Source organism: Antennarius striatus, chromosome 9 (assembly GCF_040054535.1).
Source record: "Antennarius striatus isolate MH-2024 chromosome 9, ASM4005453v1, whole genome shotgun sequence".
Classification (NCBI taxonomy): Eukaryota; Metazoa; Chordata; class Actinopteri; order Lophiiformes; family Antennariidae; genus Antennarius; species Antennarius striatus.
In genome coordinates this window covers 12653919-12678505 of record NC_090784.1, presented here as the reverse complement: position 1 = coordinate 12678505, position 24587 = coordinate 12653919, and the positions used below count along the sequence as shown (strand labels likewise).

The window sequence follows — 24587 nt, the reverse complement described above, 5'->3', positions numbered from 1 at the left end:
CCCCCCGCGGCTGACCTTCAGTCAACCTGAAAAAACAGTCAGACGTGAAAATGGTGCGAGGAGAACGGTTCACCCGCCGGGACGGGCTTCCGGTTTCCACTCCACGGTCTCTCTCCTGCATTTGAGGAGGTTCGAGCAAAAATCTTCAAAATAAATCTTAACAAAAACCTTGAAAATAAATCTTAACAAAAACCTTAAAATTAAATTTTAATTTCAAAATGCATACCAGGCATATTTCAGTTTTGATTGTGTGTGCGTGCGTGCGTGCGTGCGTGCGTGCGTGCGTGCGTGCGTGCGTGCGTGCGTGCGTGCGTGTGTGTGTGTGTGTGTGTGTGTGTGTGTGTGTTATGAGAGCAAGGTACACAGTTGTCAACAACTGTGTACCTTGGAACAACTGACATCTCCTTTTGCAGGTTCCTGATGCCCTCTAGCGGTTTTAAGCTCCACAGCTTAACCATATAAGGCAGTCTGTTAAAATAACACCATCATTTTCTAGGATAACTTTCTAGCTGTCATTTACTATATTATTTTTAAATGTATATACTGTATTACCTTGTCGCATTAGTCTGTGGACAGATGAAAACTGCTCTTCCGTTCCCTTAAATGTGCGTTGAGCCTAAAAAAGCTCACCCCACAGACAACTTTGAGACGTGACTTTTCACTAAAGCAAGACACATCTTGTGTGAAGCAGTTCCAAATCTGGAACAGTTCCCAATGAATGAGGAGATGCTGTTTTAAGGAAATACAGCCACGGTTGAAAATATTTATTTAAAAAAATGACATTTTAGATCCCAACCTTTTATTAAATCACCACAAATCATTACCTTAAACCAAACAATACTTTTAAAAAAACTTTATGATAAACTTTATTGGTTCTTGTGATTTGTGGTTTTATGGGTTAGTTTTTGAAATAAATATTTTTGTAGGTGGACACCAGCATCTGTGTAGTCTAAATTAAGAGCAAATCCCATAAATGACAGTTGAACTGTACTATTACTACTAGTAATTTGTAGATATTAGTTTATACCCTTATTGGAAGATAACGTGGTAACTTACATATAAACACAGACACACACATCCACATCCACAAACATCCTACATCCTAATTTGAACTGATAGATATTTCTAAGAAATTAAAGGATATTGAAAACAGCGTGTCAGGTCAGTTTGCTGCCATCCTGATGATGAAGTTATTTTATTTGTATCTCTTATCTCCAATTCTTCCTGACGCAGACCATCGGGACACGAGGCCGAGGTGCGTTCTCGGTGCGTCGCCACCAGAGGTCGCTCTTTAACAACGCACAGCGAAGGCGCTCTTCGTAAAGTCCGCAGAAACAGGGCTTGGTTCTGACAGACTTCATCCACATAAAATCCCAGGCTGCCATTGGGGAGCCCGTCGGCAAGAACGATCAGGACGCAGACGCAGGAGATATCGCAGGAAGGCGCCGAAGAAGTCAGTGTCAATCACTTCAGCTGATTGTAATAAGACTGCGTTTGTTCGTTGTTGTTTTATTTTCTCATCTCAAATTGTTATTTTAAAAAGAGGCAAAAGAAAGGAGGAAAAATGGGACATATCGCAATACCTACGGTGATGGCTGTGTTGTCCTGCTGCGTGTGGGGAAATGTCGAGGTAAGAGCGACAATTTGTGGATCGGGATAACAATGGCGCATCGAATGTCTAATAGAAAATCGATGCAATATTGACAAATTCTGTATTTGTATTTTATATCAATATTGTACATGTCACTTTCACGTTCTATTTTGTCTCCATATCGGTGTCACGCACTCAAATCCGGGTTGGGTTTCATGGTCAAATGCATCCAAACGCACAGTTTATAATGGCTAAATAAGTTTACTAAAAGGCAATGATTGGGAAATGATCTGCCACAGTGCTGAGACACGAACACTCACTCACGGGGGGGGGGTTTCGGTACATTCGGTTCGCTGCGTCAAGTCTAGGCCTGTAACGGGCGTGAAAAAACCTTCCATCCGCTGGAAGCTTTTCGCAGGGATGGAGATCACATCCCATCTCGTTGCATCCCATCTGGCCGTGTGGAAATCCAGCTTTCATCCCTCCTGTCAGTGTGCTGCAGGATGAGGTCGAATGCGTCCTTGTGTTACCCTTGGTTTCCGTGACATAACATAATGTAGAAGATGTAGGAGTCAGAATTCATACATACAGTATTTTTTGAGTGTGTTGCTTGTGAAAATGAATGTGCAGACACTATTGATCTGAAAGGCCATGACTTTGACACATCATTGGACATGTGGTGCCTTAGTGTGATACGGGGTGTACTCATAAGTGTTGTAAGGTCATTCTACTGCCACCCCACATCATTAAAAGAAAGGAAAGAGATGGTGAAGGTGTCTTATATAGAGCCATGGATCGGTGGGCCAGCGCTTCCTTCCTTCCCTTCTGTTTCATCACGATTTCTAGCCAGCACACCATTTGATGGATTCCACCTTTATTTCTCAATCATTTCTCAGTCATCCATCCCCTGCCCATCTATGAAAGAACTGAGGCTGGAAGTCACATTTGAGAAAGCTGATGTATGCAGGAACAGGGTAGTGTTGGGGGACTAAATGTGAAGGCGTAGGGGGGGGGTGGAGGATGAGTCATGACATCACAACTGAAGCGGGGGTTCATGTTTCCAATTGTCATCTACGTATTAGATCTCCTCCGTACCTGAGCTAGAATATGGAGGATCTTCTCTGTTGGTTCAGAGTGTCACAAAAGTTCCAAAGAGGATTTATGAGATATTTATTTATTAGTTATCTACTACAGTGAGTCTGTAACCGCCGTATGGCCTTTTCTTTCGTTCTGAAATAATTTCACTTCTGTAAGAGCCTTAGTGGGATTACTGCTTTGCTGAGGAAGAGGCTTTACTCTATACACAGAGACCTGTCCGTGAAGGTTTATGCTAAAGATTACTCATTGAGAGGGTTAGCTGGCTGGATTACATTCTGGTATTAGTCGTAATAAAACTGTCAGCTTCCCGTAATTTACCCAGCTTTCATTCAGTGAAGACATAGATTTAATTTTCAAATTAATTTTCTGGACCAGTTATTGTTTTAGTTGAAATGAAAAAGAAAAATCAGCATCTTACCTCATTTTTACTGTGATAAGAAAGACACAGTGATGCCAGTACAGTCAAAGCTTTCCAGGTATCTCAGCCCTAATAACACTTATTTGTTGCAGCACCACAAACATGTAGGTAATTATCACACTGAAGAGAAGGGCATGCATGAACTTGCAAGTGTGAACCTCTATGGGTGCCGTAAACTTCATTCACAAAAAAATCATGTAATCTGACATTTATGGAGTAGGTGAGGTTTGGATTAGCTTCAATTGATTTGGTTTTGTGTTAAGATTCCGGTAAGAGACCCCACAAGCTCCAATGAAGAGATTGCAGATCATTTCAGAACAGCCTCCACAGGGAAGCCCTACCATAGACCAAGCCCTGCCATGAATCCTGGTTCATGTTAGGGTTATGGTTAGGGTTAGGAATAACCATAACCCTTCTTTCAATTCTTACTGTAACCACTACTTTAAAGGGGTAGCTCTAATATGGATATCTTTTTTTGGCAATTGGTCAGGAGAGTCATTTGGCCAGGGTGACCTCTCTTGAGTCCAGAGTTCTTGTGGTAAAGAGAAGTTTAATTTACTCAGAAAAGTCCTAAAACAGAAAAACGGGCAGCAAATCCTTCTATGATATCCTCAGGCTCTGTGATGAGCTCATGCGATTGTGTTGTAGTGCAGAGCCTCACGCCCGGCCGGGTAGTAGGGGGAACCGCCCAGCCGCTGAGTCACTCGGGTTGACTCTGGTCAGTTGTCTTGAGAGCAAAACAAAGTCCTTCTTAAACCATCAAGTGAGTGCAGGGGGGAAACCACAAACGAGTAGAGGTTTTCACTTGAATTAATCTTACCTGGTTTTGAGAAAATAATCCAAGTGAGGATAATATTTCTACTCCGTTCAGTAGAGAGGTCCAGTGTGGCAGCTAAGAAGTCCTGAAAAGTCCCGATCTTCAGTCATTTCGGAGCCCTTTTATACTAATTTGTTCTTTGGGCTGGCCTTAGCTGATCAGACCACTAGTGACATTTATCTTATTTGTCAACTAATCTTATGTTTTCTTCATCTCCTATAGCTGGTTGTTTCCAGGCTGAGGGTTTCAGCTTGACAGTGTGTCACTATTCTTTATGTGATTTGTTTTTTCACAACATTCCCGTATTAGCTAAACCTTGTATGCATTTGATTCTCATGATTGAGCATTAGTTATCCTAAACCTTAGCATGAAAATTATTAAATATTGTCATAATCATGGTCATCTGATCTTCAAGGAATTGGAAGGATGGGTGGGTGGATGGTTAGATGCTCAGTTCACAATGATATTGTGAACCCTGTCAAAATAAAAGACAAAGTCGGACTGCAGTAATTGAACTCAATGTTTGCTGTTACAAACCCCGACAGAGAAAAATGTGATTTGAGGAGCAAAGCAATCAGGCAGTAATTGTGTTTGTTTGTAGCGATATAAGACGAGAGAGAGGCTAGAGACCGCAGGCATTCTCAGCTTTAGTCCACCAATGATTTTTGTCAACCAGTATTTATCAAGATAAATGACTGCAGTGTGATCCTTAGGTTGTGTTAAAGGGAGGTGTTGTAGCCCTGGGAGGCTGCGGAGGAACAGCCAGGGGCAGTCGCAGAAAGTAACTCATACTGTCTGCAGGTTTCAGGAAATAAGGAAGTCGTAAAGCGTAATGGGAGGAGAAGGACGGAGTGAAAGGGAAGGAAAGAGTGGAAGGGCAGCAACATTATTAGCAATTTTAAGCCTTGTGCTGAAATAAAGATACAGATTCATGCAACTCCCAACCCCATGTGCCTTTCAGTGCAGGAACAGAAGAGAATCTGCTAACGCAAAAGATAAGGATGAACAGATTTCTCTCTCTCCCTCTCTTACTTACACACACACACACACACACACACACACACACACACACACACACACACACACACACAATTTCTGCCCCACACTCAATTAATTTTAGAGCCAAGAGATAATCGGGTTCTACTAATGGATTCCTGTGTGTATGCTATTCTCTACTACATATCCCTGTACCAGGGAGCATAAAACGTTCTGTTTTATTGTATCACATGTTTTCCCCCTGTTGTCTTCATCTGACTTCCTGTCTAAGGTTTTAAAACAAAGGACTTGGATTAAATCCTGCAGAGTCATAGCGAAATGAGAGCTACACTATATCATAGGAACAGAGCACTGTAAATGTGCCATAGCAACGGGGTTGTTACCAGAGGTGATGAACTAATGAATCTTACTGTTGGACTCTTTCAGTAATCGGCAGTATTGGAGTAGTGGCTTATACATTTTGTGTGGTTAGGGTTATATAGGCATTTCATTTCCTGTCTTACTGTTTTGTAATTGACAGCGTCTGTGGTTAAAAATAAGACATAAATTTGTATTTTTTTCTGGACTTCTGAAACTAAATTGATTTTTAATTTTTAATTTATGCATCATGTGACTGAGGATCAAGGAAGTTCTGTTAAAACCCTGGAGTGAACTATTCAGTCTCGTCTTCTGGCATTTTGAAATAGTTCAAATGATAAGTTATAGCTAAAACAGGAAATTTCCTCAGCAGCACTTATTAATGTTTTTAATTTTCTTTGATTGTCCAATTTTATTAGTTTATAACAATAATCAAGGCTTTTTAACTAAAATACGTCCCCAAAATTATTTTAGATTTTTTTTGTCCGTGAACTGAATATCAGATCATCTGTACTGTGCGTGCAGATGAAGAGAACTATTTAAACTTATTGCAGATAAAACCTAATTCCATGCAGTAGTGTGCTCTAGATGCATCCAAAGGTCTTGTGTGTGTCCATTTATGTTACAAGTTTGTCCAGTGTCACCTTGGGATTGAGATGGAGCGTAATCGTTTTGATCACATCCAGTTGTGACTCTTCTCCAGAGTCTTGCAGAGAAGAGATATCATTAAGCCTAATGGGTTGGTTTTCTGCTGAGAAATTTAATGCCTCTGCAAAGCAAGATGTTTAGTCCTGCTGCAGCTATTTGGAGGTTTCAGAGGAGGCCCTCCCCAGAAACATCTGCAGTGTGGTGATAACACTTATCCTCCATGTTCGTGAGGAAAGTGAGAGAGCACAGTGAAACAGATTACCTGAGAGAGAGAGAGAGAGAGAGAGAGAGAGAGAGAGAGAGAGAGAGAGAGAGAGAGAGAGAGAGAGATGGCAGATAAATACAACAAAATAAAATGGTATGACCAGCATAAAAACGGTTCTTTCTTTTAATACAATTATAAAAATGAATCCAATGTGTATAGAACTTTATCAGCAGTGTCTTCATAACATCGTAACGCCTGTTTCTTTGTTTGTTTTGCTTGCTCGGGAGTTTCAGTAATGTATTCTGGGTTACCGGCCGGAGCGCCCCATTGGAGAGGTAGTCATGTGATCGAGGCAAGTATTTTGGTATTTGTCGAGAGCGAGTCGTAGGCAGATGTGGCAAAGAGTAGCCAGTAACTTTCCAAAACAACGCATTGTTCAGAATCACATCACAAATAAAAGTTATGTCTTCTGTCTGTGCGGCCCAGTACCAATACCGGTTCGTGGCCCTGGGGTTGGGAACCAGTGAGAGCATGTAGAATGGTATTTGGGTTGCAGGGTGGAGTGCATGCTAATGGAAGAAGCAAAGGCCTATTGCTACTCAACCTGTGCTGCTGGTAGAGCACAGAGATCCATCTCTGTCATGTACATGTATTCACAGGTGGCCTTGAAATGAGATGAGGGTTGGGTGGGAAGAAAAAGCCTGTGGCCAGAGCAGAACACTGAGCTGTATGAAAGCAAGACTGAAAAATCTCATTTCCTTAAAGGCCTTGGCTGCAGGTTTTAAGAGTGTGGGGTTGTGGGGTCCACTGAGACTGTTCTGGCCAGTGTTAATATTCTGCAGAAGAATGTTGAAAGCTGTAATGGAGGGAAATGGATGTACTCTTCGGCAGGTCATTTTTTGCTCTGCCACAGCAATGGCTATACAAGTGCAAAGATATTTTTACAACACTATGCAGTGCTTAAAAATCATCCTGAATTTATTTACTGCAACAAGCTTGAAATAGAAGAAACAGGAGTTTGTCTGTGTTCCTTTAGTCTACCTCCTTAAGACTGGATGAACCTTACAAACACAACTTCCTGAGGTGAAGTATTTCTGACATTTGTCACTTGTCTTACCTCTTCCTTGTCTGTTTGTCTGTTGATTTTCAGCAGGATTATGGGAAAATAACAGGTTTCAATGAAACTTGAATTACATTTTCATCTGAACACAGCAAGTGTTTTTTTTGGTGGGCCTTCTTTAGCATTGCTTTATAAATATTTGTTGTCGTCTTTTGTTTCTTATTTTCTATTTCCAAGGAATAATTAATGGATTTTGATGGTAGTAATGATAATAATGTCAGATCAAGAGGCTAAATCAGCCCAGATTTTATTCCCTCAGCAGCATCAGTAGCTACTCTGATGAGGCACATGGCTGAGTCCCATGGGCCACCGTTTTCTTCATCTCTGTGGATGGACTGGTATAACAGATCTCTTATTTGTTGTTTTACCGTTCTTCATTCTTTAGCAGTATAAATAAGATATTTTTTTGTATTTCACTTTAATTCTGGCACTTTTGCATTTGTAGTTCATCAAAAGCGTTGATGTAGTAGTGATTTAAACCTGCTCAGAAATGTTTCAGACCACTGAGAGGGAGAACAAAATAATCCAAAAGTGATGTGTTTACATTTTAATTATTTCAAAAGCTGAGTCAGTTTCCATAAAATAAACATTTACTGAATAATTAATTTCAGTATGATCGATTGATTATGATTGAACAATTTGTGTGTCTTTAAAACTCACAGCTCAGTTAGGAGGACTAAAAACTCACTTCTAATCAAATGGAGCTCAGGAGCAGTGATATCAATAGGAAGAAGTCACTAAACACATACACCCATGTACTTGCAGATACATTCTAAGTACAAACACACACACACACACACACACACACACACACACACACACACACACACACACACGGTACACTCTTGCTTCTTTATAAAGATGGCACACTGCAGAAGCTGCATCAATTATTGAACGCCGTGGAAAGGTCTGGGCTCCCTCTTGTCAACGGGGCTTTGCCACTTGTCACGCATCCTCTCAGCTCTGCTGCCAGGCCTCTCTCTTCATGCTACCTGTGTCTTAAGCACCACACCCTTCCCCTTCCTCCAGGTCTACTCCCCCAGTCTCCCTCTAGAGAACACAAAAGAAAATCCCCATTCTGGTCTATTTGCCTCCCCTCATCCATCGTCTGTGTCTCAGCCTCCCCCGTTCTCCCCCCACCTCATCCCAGAGGCAGTCACTCCTCCCCTTCCTACTGTCCCAGACACTGCTCCTCCATCTGCCTCCACTGCTTCTATTGGCCAGTGACCATTTTTCATTTTCCTTGTGATTGTTCTTGAATAATTCATGCTACCCCCTCGATTCTGGGCTTTTTTTTTCTTCCATTTTGCATTTTATCTTCATTATCTTCACTGAGGGGGGTTACGCTTTCTATCACGTTTGCTGCCTGGCTGTTGTTTGTCTGTTTGTCAGTAGGATTTTGGAAACGCTACGTTCTATAAATCTTCATGAAAACTGGTGAAAGGTGCACAGTGTGCCAAGGAAGAACTCATTATATGTGTTGTGTGACCCTGTAGAGCAGGTGAACAAACAAGCTAGACATTGAATGAAGAGAAGGGGTGGCATCAGTGGCAAACAATCAGCACATCTAAAATTGTTGGGTCCTTTTTTTTCCTGACTAGGTCAGGTTCTAAAGCATGGATACAGTAGATAGGTAGATAGATACTGTAGGTAGATAGTATCTATCTACAGTATCTATCTACAGTAGATAGACTGATGCATACATACATACTTTCGTAATCCCGGGGGAAATTGCACATGTGGGCATCCTCACACCTTTGATTCACCTTTAACCCACACTGCAAAATATGAGATGAGATTTGTTTGATTTATCTATTTATTTTATTATTTACAGTAATAAATCAAATGCAAGCACTTCCGCATCTGTCAGCCAATGGAATGCGTGTACGGTATCATGTGACTAGCCACTAAAAGTCAGCGATGTACTGAAGTTGTGCATCTTGAAGCGCAAACATGTGAGCGATTACTGTATTACAAGTTTGCCAGGAAAACTATTGGCCATGTCCTTCTGGTTTTTGATATTTTCAGTCTTCCTCTCGTGATTTTCATCTGCTGTTTCCTCTACAATGCATGCAACAAATTTTGACTTCAGACAATCTAACACTTTGGAGCAGTCAGTCTTGTTCAATCGGCCACATATTAAGAGTAATGAGTTCTTAAATGTAATTTAACTACTAGTTGCAGCCATTTTCCCTTTATGCATACAATCAAAAGATCATTGAGTCACTTATTGCATTCTCACAAAGCTTTTTGATGATCCCCTGACAACTGGTGTATGCGGAAACAGTAAAGCTATCATAATATGGAAAATTGGGCATTGAAAGTGCTTTTTCATTTTTCTTTGTAAGGTATCTAAGATTAAGTACATCAATAAATGCAGTTACAACCCTTTTTTGCTTGAATGTGAAATTTATATTTCACTTGTGGCCTCAGAATTCAGGAACTGTTTATCTAGCAGTGTTTTTCATTTAGTTTTGTTTGTGAGGAGTGTACAATTCCTGCAAAGGAGACTCAAATATATTTGTCTTTTCTGAGACAGAATGTTCCCATGGCATTTGACTCAGCCGCTCATTCCACAATTGAGACAGGAAAATTTTTATTTTTTTTTCCTCATCTTGGAGTTATGTGCTCTCTCAGTTATCGAATGCTCAGCTGAGAATTTGGTGGTTACTTATGAAAATGAAATTAAAATAATAACACAAAGAACATCGAGTTCTTAAGACCAAGTGAAAGGTCTTTTGTACAAAGTTTCTCAGTGATTCAAGCATTTTCCTTTCTGTTGGGCAGTCTGTGCAGACTTTATGACCTGAGGAAATGTGATGACACTAATATTTAATCTACTGAGTGATTCTGCAGCACAGACTACCAGACTACACATTATCTCACCAGCGTGCTCCGGTCTGAAATAACACTGAGACAGCCAAGGCAAGACAGGACATGTCAGCCTGACATGATCTTAGTTATTTTGTCTTTTTTTTTGTCCATAGAACAGCTGCTAGATCAACTTCCTGGTAAGTTAGCTGTAGGTAAGAGGCTTTATCGTGTGTGTCAATCTGCTTTGATGTTGATGATTCATATTAAATCCTTTCTTCTGCAACAGTGTGTATGAGCATCAAATCAAATTAACAGTCACTGATTCATCACCTCCTTTGTTTTTTTCAACAGTAAAGATGGACCAACTGTTTACTGACCATCAGCAATAATACAGTATTTCCTTGCGCATTCATGCATCAACACGCTCGGCATTGCGGATTATTAGTAGATAGTCACATGATACCGTACACGCATTCTATTGGCTGATGGCATTCTGAAGTGCGCTGCGTTTTATTTATTACCGTAAGTAATAAAATAAATAGTTCACCCATATATCATACAATTTAGTTTTTGCGGGTGGTTCCTGGAACACGTTAACTGTGAGTAACGAGGGATCACTGTATAATACAATGCTGTCATGGTGGAACAATAGTCATCAGCATTGTATTTTCTAATGCAATAGATTTCTTATTTGTTTTGCTTTTTTATGCAAAAGTGTCAATTTGAAATATTTGGATTTTGTTTGAAGAACCACCAAAATAGTTAATAGTAATTGATTAGTTCATAATAATGTATTTATATATTACATTTTTAGATTATTGTTATAATGCTATAAATAAAAGTGCATTGCTGTTCTAAGCATTGCATGCGTATCTGTTCTGACTGGTCTTGTTGCATTTTTGCTTCTACTTTGATGTTGATGCTTTAAATTAAATGTAATTTGCTCTGTTATCCAATAAAACATTATTGGCATAGTAGAAACAATAGAATAAGAGACACTTTAGGTTTTCTACAGGCCCCAACAGTGAATAAGTGATTTAAGTGGCGTAAGCACAACCAGTAGACTGTGAAAAACAAAGCTAACCAACCATGAAGCCAGTGATAAGGGACTTTTCAGGGATTTAAAGTCAATCCAAACGTGGGGACTCTCATGTGACAAAGAAAAAGAGATAGGTGGACTTGTAATGAACGAGAGAGAGGGAGAGAGAGAGGGAGAGAGAGAGAGAGAGGGAGAGAGATGCTTGAAATTCTGTAGGGACCAGTTGCTACGGTAACAGGGAAGGTAGCCGGCTCCTGTGGGTGGTGTTACCACGGTAACCACCCTCAGTGGACAAGGATGCTGAGAGAGAGATTGTGGAGGAGAGCGCTTAAATAAATGTGTGTTCATGCTTTGGATGGGAGGATGTGAGATAGATGAGGAGGATGACAAGTGAGTGCAAGCTGCTGTTAAATGCTGGAGAGTGATACCAACTGTGTTGCACGTTGTTTCATTGAGTGGCCTGAATTTGGAAAAATCAGCATTTATTTGTTATTCTGCAGTTCATTAACAAAGCGTCATTAATGTGAGGAGTGTCGATTCACACTCTCAGAGGTCTGTGAGGAGGTCATCCTCCCAATCCCCCTAAACCAGGCTGGGTTCTTAAATCGCTGATGGTTTTTTCTCGTTGGAAATTCAACACTGTGCTCATAACTTGGTGATACTGTATGCTTCTGAAGTAAGAAATCAACCAGCAACGGTATACATACATTACTGTTAATGACATGGAGCTATGGATACCACCAAAGAAAAAAATATATTCTCACTGTGATTCCAGCTCAATGGAAAAATAATAACAATAAAATAATAACAATAATAATAATCAAGCGTGTAATGCGTGTACACAGCCCCCACCTCAGGTTCTCTTTGTGAAGCTCACACAACCTCAAAGTCCTCATTTCCATAAGAGGCATCAGCTAGAAGGATCCCAGGAGAGCTGGCATGATTTGATCAGAATTATATATGTGCATAAATAAGATACAGAAGGAAAGAGATATATATGTAGGTGTGGTGGGCAACTAGATTTATTACTCTACCACAATGCATGGATTCTCAGAACCAGTTTATTTAATGATGGGTTTTAATTGTTAATAAAAAATCTGAATTGATTACAATTTCAAAAAAAGTGAGCTTCAGAATGGTGCAGGAAGAAGAGAGATCATGGAGTTTATAGTTAAACCAGAGAACCAAAAAACAAATGTGATATGAATAAAATGTATCGATAACCCAAAGGACCTTATTTTGAAAGATTACCAATTTGACAGATAATTCATCAATCTATTGTCTTAACAGCTTCATCCGCTGTCGCGGGGAGCTGGAGCCTATCCTAGCTATCCTATCCAGCTGACTCGGGGCATGAGGCAGGGGAAACTCCAGGCGCGACGCCAGTGCACTGCGGAGCCACACAGAGATGCCGACAAACAAGCACGCACACACACTCACACCTACTGGCAATTTGGGACCGGCCAATTAACCTGAAGCACATGTTTTTGGAGGTTGGAGGAAGCCGGAAAACCCGGACAGAACCCACGCAGACACGGGGAGAACATGCAAACTCCGCACAGAGCGGGACTCGAATCCAGAACCGCCTTGCTGTGCAGCGACAATGCTACCCACTGCGCCACCGTGCCGTCTTTGACAGATAATAAAAATTAAATGTATATTTCAGCGTCAAGTGATTTTCCTCACTTTAAAATTGTGTAAGTTTCAAGACAGCTCTGCTGCACAATATGCAGTGTTGATAGATGTGTGTGCACAACTTAGAAGCTGCTTGAAGAGACAGGAAAGTAAAATTAGAACTGTGATGAGTGTCAACATGTGGATTGACAGAGAATACCAGAAAAAAAAAGACTTCAGTACAGAGAAAGACAAAAGAGTCAAAGGCAGTGAGGGCCTTGTGAGGCGGTAGGATAAGAAGGAAGCAAAAGTACGCATAAGATCCTAAGATGTTGGCTGGTGTGTGTGTCAGAGAGACCATGGAAAGTCTTCCCTTTAGTGGATCACTTATTAGTGTTTTAACCTAAGCTTGCCCCCTTTTAGGCTTCAGGTTAACTTAAACTACTGGGCTTGCACTAGGATGTAGTATGACTAAGCCACTGTGGCTCAGTGTAAAAGAATTGAGCAAACCACAAAAAGCCACATTCTGTATCCAAGACAGTGGCACAGTGTGCGGACAACCGACGCTCGCTGCGGGCTGCGTGGGGGGGGGACACCCCCCCCGGGGGGGGGCCCCTTGGGAAATGTTTTAGAGAATGGGGTTGTTTTCCTGCATTCTGGTGCATTCTGAGGACAAAATCTTCTGTTCAGTTTACCTACAAAAATACACTCAAGTCAACAGTTCAAGCTGAACTATCTTTATTTCTGTCCTATTTTATGCAGGTATGAATGTGAGATTCAACAATTGAAAACATGCATTCACTATGTGAAGATACAGTCATACAAAATATTACTCAATGTTTACTTGTAAGTTTTACTTGGGACAAGAATACACTTTAACTTTGACTTAGACAACACCATTGGTATGCCATAGTTTATTTTATTTTTTTTTTTTTTAATTCAACAGCATGACTTTTCATTTTAAAAAAGGCATGAAAAACAGCAAGCGAGGTGAATACACATTTACATGCATCGCTGGTTATTCCTGCCATTCATAGGTATCAAAAGTCTAAGACTACAAACAAGAATTGATAATATCTTTAACTTACCTTCTAATCGGTCTGTCTCCACTCCTCCCCCCTCTCAGCATTCACAATTTGTTTATTAATGAGGACTTTAACACAAACTCTACTATAAAACACTGGATTCTTTTGATCGATCGTCCTTATCTTGTTGTACACAAATTCGCTGGTTCAGCTTGTAAAAAAACAATATTTTGTTTTTCATTGGACGAGAGGAGGTCATGACCCGAGTGCATATTTAATGATCGGGAGCATTCAGGTCAGTTCGGCATGCAGAAATAGCGGCGCTAGTGCCGCTCACTAGAGGAAATAGCGAAAGCCGCTCGCTAGCAGAAATAGCGAGCGCCGCTAGCGAGCGACAAAGTTTTAAGTTTTAGCCTTTTTTCCATAAAAATAAGAACGCCACTGTGGCTACACAGTCTAAAAACCTTGTAGCCAATCTGGAATTTACTTCGCCTATGGTGAAGTGGCGAATGGGTAGCGCAAGCCCAGAACTACTTTTAAGTATAGTCAAAGACATCATGCCATTACTTTAAGCAATGCATGCATTCTTTCAGTGCCTGCATGCAACCCCCCCCCCCAAAAAAAAAAACAACACAATTTCCTGATACCACATTCCGCTGTGACATAAAGTAATCACCTCTGGACTTTCAGTACAAAGATGATCTAAATGAAATGGAATACTATTCTAAGTATTTTCTTTTCATGACAATTATTTTCTTTCATTAAAATTTCAGTTTAATCTTGTATGTTTATACAGGAGGTTTTGAACAATGTAGGAAAGAAGACTATTTTTTTTGTTTATTTCAGCTGGGGCAATGCACAATATGCACTCACAAATCAAAGTTTGAACATTAAAGCACCAGTTTTTTTGCAAGGATTTGTTAAATTTACACTTAAAAAAACAAAAAAAACCAAAACAGATCCAACCAGCAATGAGCTTTTGCTAATGCTTTAAGGTAACGTCCTAAATTTTACCCATCCCTCTGGTGGTGGCAATGGGTCAGGTGTAAAAGCCAGAACTATTAAGATGTGATTAAATGAATAGAATTAGGTAGACAAATCAGTAATCATAATTATTTGCGCGAGCAGTTTATCACCAGCTAAAATGGTCCTGATTGTGACAGGACTATCTGTAGTGTATAAGTGCAGATTTGTAGAGCTTGTTTGCATTGTGGGAGTCACAGTCTGCCTGCAGAAAATCCCTGCTTCACTGGTGATTGTGTTGACATTAGAAGGTTTCAGCCGGACCTGCGGTTCTCAAATCTCCGCTAAGCCTTTGATTCCTTCAATCCCCTGAGGTTACTCTTCAGTATGAAATATCTGGAGGCAGAGTGTTTGGCAATAATACGCTGGCTTTCCCATGATGTGTTGCTTTCCAGTGAGCAAGGCTCAGCGGTGTTATGTAACAGTAAAAAGTAAATCAGCAATACTACCTGAAGACAAAATCCTTTCATTTTGGCTGAGTGGAAGAAGCTAAATCGTGCAGGGATTTCATGTATTCATAGTTTGTTTTTCTGAATTGCTTTATGAAACAACGCGACGCCTTTGGGGCTCTCCCACATATCTGCAGGACACTGTGTCATGAACATGATAATGCTTTGTGTGTCTCTTTTTGGAGAAAATACGCACAGGGTGTCATTATTATTATGCATGACTCAGAGGAAAAAAATTTTTTTAAATATGGGTAGAGCACACACGTAATATTCAGCCTACTCTATTTGCAACGCAAGTATCACAATCACTTGTTGTATCCAAACGTTGTTTAATGAAGTCTTTCCATAGAACTGGGGAACGTCACACATGAAATCTGAACAAAACAGGAAACTCCGATAAGCGTAGAGTCTGTGAGAGCTTCACCGCAGATGCTGCTGTTGAATGGCAGGAACTTCAGTTGAATAGAAAAGACCCGACAGGAAGTAAATGTTACTTTAACAATGAGTATAAAATTCAGATGTGTAGTCAAGATTGTGTAAGACAGAGTTGACAGGATATTTCTGAATGTAATGTTAATTATGAGTCATGAGGTTGAACATCTGGGAAGTCTGTACTGATAAGCTTACGTAATCCTGAACAGTGTTAGAAATCTTTTACAAAAGACATAGATCAGCTTCCTTTTTCTTGTTGGGAAGATAAATGCTGAAACTTTAAGAAATGTCACTCTGATGTTATATTTACAGAACACCAGTGGGCACAGCTTTGAGTAAAACTATCTCTAAATAACACCGATCATGAAGGTGTCGCATCAGCTTCAGTTCTATGAAATCTCTGGTAGGAATGCCATCTAATGTGATCTGTATTTAAGCTATTTGAATTTAAATAGAATATTAGGAGCTGGTTTTGGCTGCTGTTTCAGACATCGATGAACTCTGGTGATTATAGGGCCATCTGCTCCCAGGGAGCCCAGCTGGAGGCTCGGGCCACTTTAATCTGGACTGATGAAGTCTGACTTAGAAAAGGTTGTGAAGTTTGCATGTGCATAATAAAAGGTCTCCATTACGATGGCGATCAAGTATCGTAATGAGACATAATGGTTAATGTTCAATAAGTGACTATATGTGGCTTACAGGAAGACACTATAGAGCAAAACATAAAGGACAAAGCAATGTTTTCCGCTCTGCCCATCAGTGTCTACTGAATAGAAAATGAAAGGCAATTAGCTATTAGTAGATGAGAGATGTGCAATAATGAGTGAATGTGCAGCACTAACAACCTTTATCCTCCTTTGTCCCCTCCTCACCATGAGAGTCTGACAGACTAATGTTGCTACTCTAATAAGTACATGCCACACCAAGAAGAGGCTGATGGAGCCTATGAATAATTAACCAACATGATTATAATGATGAATGTTCCCAAATCTATCTGGCCATTTAGCACTGGCCTGGGGAGGGAGGCCAATCAACAGCGTGTCAGCATTGTGTGAAAGCTGTTAGGAAAGGGAGAAGAAAACAGAAGGTTATCAAGGATGAGGCGGCTGGGGCGGATGGAGCTCAGACTTGAGAAAAGGTGGAAAGGGAGGGGCTCCTGAGAGCAGGAAAACGCCCACCAGTCAGCCATCTGTGCTGCAGAGAAGCACAAAGAAATGCATGGAAACACCCCGTTTGTGTGTGTGTGTGTTTCATTCGTTCATGGGTTATAAATTGTTGAGCCCCATTTGTACAATGTTACCTACACGAGTGATGACATTTACCAGTTCACAATGTTATTCCAGTGGACAGCAACAGGATTTAAACAGGCTTTTCCTTCCAGAGTTGAAAAAAAGTCATTAGCATTAGATATAACAGTAGACAGGTACGTTAGATTTATCAGCAATGTAGCTAATGAGAATTTAATGATTTGACAATTTAATGTTTTAATGAAGTACAGTGAACTCTATCAACAATTATTGAGCAGCTGTTGCTGCCTGGAGACACCAGAGATTAAGTTCAGGATGTTTTTCTGCTGAGTGTCGCTTTTGGTAGAGGGTTTGGGGGTATAGTAGATGGATTGAGGCAATGAAAAGGGGTTAGACTGTAACTACAATAAATAATGAAGCGCTAGGTTTCTCTTCACCAAACTAGCCTGAATTATTGCTACAACAATGGCCGAAATGATTATCCAGAGATGAGGTGGAGTTGATTCGAGACTGGGTTGATGAGTAAATGGAAAGCATGTGCAGCCTGATCAGATGAGATGATTGAACATCAATCGGGAAGAAGCTGGAAAGTGACAGCTACACAGACACACACACACACACACACACACGTGTGTGCACGTGATGGGGCGTTATCACATCAATTAACAATCAACATTTTTTACGTCAAACATTCATCCTAACCCCAACACAATATATTTTATAAATAGCTGTCACTTATGAAAACCTGTTGAACTGAAGTAGGCAACGTGCGGTCAGTCCTTTTTTGTGAAACAGTAAAGTGGGATGACGAACCAAGTGGCCATTTTTATGGGAGAACACAAACAGCCTGAAGCAGAAAGCCTGGGTTAACAAACAAAGCTGATAACCACCGCTGTGATGCCCTTTACATCAGGCTGGGTTTTTATGTTCAGTCAAACCGGCTCCTGCAAAGAAAATCAGGTTGAACATGCTTTATAATACTTGTTAAGTATTGTGCGTCAATGTGTGTATCTGCCTGTATTTGAAGCCAGAGGTTGTCTATGTGTGATAGGTAGTGTATTTCCAAGTTAAATGGATTCATATATGGCTTAATAAACAACATAGTGCTTCACACAACAGAGACAGAACCATGTGCTTCAGATCACCTAGAACATGTATGACACGTACAGGTAAAATTTATTAAAGATGGCAAAATAAAATTAAAGAAACAAAATGAATCACATTTTTGTGTGAAAGGAATCGACTGAAGTAATATACATGAAATGGCATGTTACTACAGCACAGCAATTATATTTTAAAGCCTCTGGTGCATTTATGGTGTGGTTCTTCACTGTACAGCCTCATAGCAACTTGTATGAAGTGACATATGATGGGTGGGCTGCTCTGCTTCTACTGGTCTAGCTTGCCTGTTAGTGCCAGAAGATTGCATCATTACAGAGGATGAAGTCATGCTGTAACATGAGGGTGGAACAGGTGCTAAAATTTTAATTCAAACGGGGTTGAAGAGTGATCATATCTACGGCAGGTATTTATTATGTCCTCCACTCTGCAGCATAATTTCCTTTGCTGGTGGGATGTGTGGGTAAATATATTACCCATTATTTTATCAGTATCAGCTGTTCTTGTCTCAGGCACAATAAGTTCCTGTTTCTGTGGGATCAGTTAGTTTCTTCATGATGCTCTCTATAATGGCAGAGAAAATAAAACAGAAAGGGAGCCAAAGGAAGCAAACAAACTGGTAATAAGGCAGGAAGCCAATCGATGTTTAATATCACCAGGTTGTTATTAATGATGCAGCACTCTGCAGAGAGGAACTGCCAAGTTTCTGGAACTTCAGTCTTATCAGCATTACAGCATGATATATTGAACTCAGGGTAGTTGCAGCAGCACCTTACCACATCTGAACCGCCACCCGACCCGCAAGTACGCCTGCAAACTGTGGTGGACAGAGATGTTTAAGTACACTGAAGCGGTATCTCACCGAGACGTGGCGAGCAGCCGTTCTTTCGCCAGAGAAGAAGCCCAATTGGTGACAGATTGTGAAGCATTATTGTGAGGCCAGCTGGATCACTGTGACTCAACTCCTGATGGAGACTGGGAATGCTTCATCGTTCCATCCTCACAGAGTGAGTTTTAAAAATCGTATGTCCAGTTATCACTAAAATGGAGACAACACACCACAAAGACACTGAAAAGCTTTCGACCACATGTTCTCCAATCTAAAGGGAGATGCGGCTACAAATTTTGAGTAAAAAAACATGGACAAAACAGGCTAATTTTGGCACAAGAATGTGTTTCATTCACTGCAGCTAATGCCATTTTTAAACTGTGAATAAAAGCCACATCCTTCATAACAGAAGGCCATTGTCCATGTCTGTTTGGTCTGTGTCTGTTGAATATAGCAAGGTGCCTGCAGAAATCCTCATATCAGAGAAAATAGTTGTTGGTAACATAACCTCAGTTAGATAATATTAAAGAGGCATATATTCAAATGTTTAGTAATATTAAGTTGGATTTATTTATTTCTATAAATTATGTATGATATCAAGTAGGTTTATCAAGTTCAACATGTAAGTTAAGTGTGCTAATATTTACCAAGTTGCACTGAAAAAATATAGTGAGTATGATAGATAACAATTTTGACCGGTGATGACGAGGAGAAACACTACGGATTATTAAAGTACATCTGGGAATCATGAATGTACCGTAGAGTTACGGCAATCCTTCCGTTTAAAAGTTGTCAATGTCGCAGTCATGCTCCAGAAGAAAAGACAAAATCACAAAGTCAGCAGGCTTTGTCCTCTGGAGACCATGAACTTACTGACATTATGACCCTAACTGTAACCCTAACCCAACACAACATACAGTGTTTTAATTCTGGTTGGACCAGCGTGGTGAACCACATGTCCAGCCACATCACCCACATGGTTTGTGCCCTCTATTCACTTTAGCTGCATGTTGTTGTTGTTTTTTTGTTGTAGTTTTTATTGAAAATAAAATTGCAATTGGCTACAATAATATTTTTTTTCATCTCATGATCAAAAACATCTGCAGATGTTCATTTTCATCTTCACAATAATATCGTTATTATAGGCTCAAGGTTCAAGGTTGACAACATGTTGGATGCTCTCCGCTGTCCCGTTGAACATAAATATCTGTGCAGCTGCTTGGATGTTACAGTTGACTTGAACAAAAATACCATAGTTTTGTGATCTATGAATTAAATATGCACAATGTAAATATTAAAATGGTAAATTGCATTAAATACACCACACCTATTTGTAAAATGAAGTTTAATGAAACATAATTATGTTATACCACTAAATCAAATAAACAGCCAGGAAGAGAAGCGTCTACTTGACAAGTCCAGACAACAGTATTCACTGGGATGAAATTTGGCTTCCGTTTACATGACGAGGCTCGCGCACAGCCTCGCCAGATGTGTCCCTGACTCCTTTGCATTAACAGATTTTTTAAGTCCGTGTACAGAGAGGCCGACGAACAACACGCTGATTTTTTGACTGTAGATGCCCCGTTTGACCGTGAGTCACTGCACGTCGATATATATGTTGTGGACGTCTGTACGGGCAACCAGCATGTGAAGAAACATTTTCATAACTGGGTCAGAACCCAGCTGGTGTCCTGCTTCTACCATACAGGAAGAGAAGAACACACATGTACGTCTTATAGTCTACACTTGTCTTGGTCATTTCTAATTTAGGTTCATCATGAGAGTGAGATCTAATCTGGTCCCAGATCAGCCTGGAGATTCGATGTGCATCTTCGCTGTGCTGGAGGTCAGGGCTTCAGGCCCTTGATGGAACGCTATTAATTGGGGGGGTGGGGGGTGGCGATACAGTTGCAGTCGCTCAGCATTGATTTTCTGCAAGTGGAGTAGTGGAGAGCAGGCAGAATGAGAGAGCTGGACGAGGGGGAGCTGCCAGGTTATCTTCTCAAATATCCGGAAGTTTTTTCTCTCTTTTTTTCCCTGTGTGGCACTGACCTTCTCTGAGTCAGAGGGATATATCTCTTTAGACATTAGCTCAGCAGCTGGAAGAGACAGATTCTTTCAGCATCTTCAGCTGCTGTTTCTCTTACCAGCGCAACAATACACTTAAAAGCTCCAGTGAAACACAGTCGATAAATTACACAGCTCTGCGTGAGAATATTTATACAAAAACTTAGACAAAGATTAAATGTGTTTTATGTTAGCTCAATGTAAATTATAAAACAGTTTTAAAACAGACTTTATTCCTGATATTTAATTTATTTTTTGAGTGTACTTTCCATTCTTATAGCCGCTGTTGCAATTTTCCAGCAAGGTGAACATAAAGGAATTAGATTAGGGTGATATGAGTGATTTGAAATAGACATGTCAGCTGACAGCGAGGATTTAGAACTGACAGCAACGTGATTTCAGAAAAAAAAAGTATGAAAAATAAGAAAGAGACAAGAGGAAATTTTCAAAATTATGTTGTCAAAAGGGATATTATTGAATTTATACTGAAGCATGAGACTTTCAGCTGTAACTAGCACACAGTGTTAGCTTTAGTAAACATTTACAAATGAGGATTATATTTGGAGTCCGTTACCGTGGAGATTTAGAATAAAAGATGGTGTTCACTGTGATTGCGACCTGTCTCTATTGTCATGATAAGACTGTCTTGTCTCATTACTAGATTTAAATTAATTGAAAATAATTGGCTAAGAAAGGTAAGAAAAAGTCAGTCATGAATCGTAGAAAATCGGTCGGCTTTGGGACATTGTCGGCGGTAATGAGAAGTAGAGCTGTAATTTGTAAAAATCCGCAAGGACATGCAGAAACGGAAACTCCTCTTAAACAATAATTAATAATTAAAATTCTCAGACTGCTCAGGGCTCATCTCATTTTTATTTTTTTTTGTAATTTTTTTAAGTTCTGTGTTACTTTTAATTAAGACTTCAAAAGCTTGAGTTCCGGTCAACCAAAATAGGGCTTCCCTTTGATCAGGCGTCATTCCCTCAGATTTTTCTCCTCCATTTCTTCCCTTTGGGCATCTTTGTTCTAACTGGCTCAGCGTTGCTCATCTTGTCTGACGTCATGAGGTCTGGTTCTCTGCTTGTGAGCACAGACAAAAAGATATGAGCTTTACATAAGCAGTTATAGGGAGTGGGATGCATTTCGTTGAGTTTCTGCATTGGACAGTATTGCATGATCCTAACATGAACATTACTGCTGCAGTGAATCAACCAACATTTCTTTTTTAATCTCATGATCTTTAGTTTCTGAAAAATCACTTATGTCTGTGGAGGTATATGAAGTCCTCCGTGCTGTTACTAGAACTTCTCTGCCCCTGCGTAGCCCTTTATTCACTGGGTCTGTTCTGTGTGTTAATGTAGTGAAGTGGGACATCGGTCAATGAGCTTGTATTAACACCTGAATCCCAGTCGTAGCTGCTGTTTGTGCCTCTGTGTCAGATCCCCTGGGCCGTCCTTCAGGCAGAGGCAACATATCCAATGATCAATAGCAACAACATTCTAGAAGGCTGCTGCAGTTGAGGAAGGAGGAGGGGGGAATTATTTTACACACTCTTCTAAATCTTATTGTACACTGGCTATTTATTAGTCCATTTTTGGCTGCTTTAGTGTCATTTCAAAAATCCGCTATGGATCACTACATTTTAGGTTCGCTGTCGTTCTCTGGTGCAATTTTCAGTCATGCCTGCTGTGCATGCACCTCTTTCTGTCTTTAAAATTCTGTGTTCTCCCCATCCAGGATCAGTTTCAGACACAATATTATAGGCCACTAAATTTGTATTGACATTCTCACTCCTCATGTTCCCCCTCCCTCAATGCTGCAGGCGCTGTCCATGACCGAGGTGAACGGACCAGGCATCCAGGTAACAGAGCCACAGATTGCCATGTTCTGTGGCCGTCAGCTCCTGCACATGGACCTACAGACCGGCCAGTGGCAGCCAGATCCTCAGGGCCGGCAGGGCTGCTTCAAAGAGCCCAGTGAAATCCTGTCCCACTGTCAGGAGGTAGGGTCCTCAAGCTGGTGATATTATAAATACGACTACCAGTGTGGATCATCACAACAAATATTATCAAAATACAGTAATCAATGGAAAAGTAGACCTGAGCTGAGTTTGAAATATTTTTATTGATTAAATGTAAAACAAGCAAATTTAAATGTTTTTTTCTTCTCATATTTGTTTTGTCAACTCCCGTCCTATGACTCTAGACATTTACCCACATTTAGTGAAGCGATGGTGGCCTGTTGGAGCATTTAATTGTTTTGTTCTTGCCACCATCCGCTTTTTCTTGTTTTCTATCATGTGTACATACCTATTACCGTTTACTGTGAAGTAAACAGTGGTACACATACTCTCCCCACACTTCTCCAAACATTTTTATCTGACTCAGAGGCAGCCAAGCGCCATCTGGTGGCCAAAGCCGACATAGCTGCTACAGCAAGCTGCAGCCATGAGCCTGAATGGACTGTAATGCGATTAGCTTACAGTGGTGAATCTGTGATTGCTTTTACACAAATGCCGTCTGTTATTTTAATGTTTTTTCAATTTGTAAAAAAAAAAAAAAAGCATGCAGATTCTGGGCAAGCCACATTTCTCAGTATTATTAACAGTATTATGCGTTTGTGAATTATTGGCCTAGATTTTAAATTAAATTTGTCAGATGTGAAATGTTCATTGAAATGAATGAAAAAATCTTGTCCAACACGGCTTCAGAAGAAGTTCTTACATGTATTTGTGCCTGTAGATCGAGAATACTGTGTATTGCATGACTGCTTCCCTTGTTAGTCTTCTCCAACCTCTTCTTCCCTGACCTCGCTACTTTTATTCTACCCTCCCAACTAATCACTGCATCTCTGTTCTAAACAAATTCATCATGTCCCCTACTCCTCTTGTCTTCAACCCTCTTTGTTCTATCCATACATCTATCTGTTTTCTGTGTTTTCCTCAACTCTGCATGAACCTGTGCATCCAGATGTACCCAACACTTCAGATCTCCCATATAGAGGAGTCAAAAACCCCCGTCACCATCTACGCCTGGTGTAAGAAAGGCTGGGGACGCTGCCAGACTCACCCCTTCATAGTCCTGCCCTACCGCTGTCTAGGTAAGAACAGCTCATAGTTATCATTAGTAAATTACACAATCACGTCTACCTGGGTTTATAATTTTGTGTCTTTGAAAAGAAAGTGCCTCATCACACGTGTTTTTTTGCTCATAGATTTACTGCACATCCATTTTATAAAATGAAGATCAGATGAAATGAAGACCTTTTTCTGACCTTTATTTTGATAGTGTGACACTGAAATGGAAGGAAATGTGGGTGGCGAGATCAAGGATGATTTTTATATAATCATATTCACTTTCTTGCTGGGAGTTCAATGATAAGATTGATTGAAATCTCATGTTTTCCTTTAAAGGATAAACTATAGGAATCAGCAGGAAGTTAGCTTACTGTATCTCCGTGGACTGAAAACAGAGGGAAGCAGCTAGTTGATTTCTTTCCAAAAGTAATAAAATCTGACAACTAGCAAATCTTACTAATTAAAAAAAATAAGAAACAAGTCTAAAAGCAACAAATCATCGTTGTCACATTCAGTGTTTGTACATAATAAACAAATAATGAAATGTAATATCTGTGTAGCTGTGCCAATCTTTTACCTGACTCACAAGGAAAATCCAAT

General features: G+C 40.3%; 1 protein-coding gene across 4 annotated transcripts in view; it reads left to right on the top strand.

The window, feature by feature from the left end:
- The first annotated feature begins 1344 nt into the window (after window positions 1-1344).
- Window positions 1345-24587, top strand: part of aplp1 (amyloid beta (A4) precursor-like protein 1) — a 31990-nt gene continuing 8747 nt past the window's right edge. For 2 of the 4 annotated variants that reach the window (XM_068324643.1, XM_068324639.1), the window contains exons 1-4: window positions 1345-1453; window positions 1544-1630; window positions 22734-22913; window positions 23881-24010. In XM_068324643.1, the coding sequence (XP_068180744.1) occupies window positions 1565-1630; window positions 22734-22913; window positions 23881-24010 (376 nt within the window). In that variant the 5' untranslated portion in view covers window positions 1345-1453; window positions 1544-1564. The remainder of the gene's footprint in view (window positions 1454-1543; window positions 1631-22733; window positions 22914-23880; window positions 24011-24587) is intronic. The other 2 variants (XM_068324644.1, XM_068324642.1) reach the window with 1 other exon arrangement.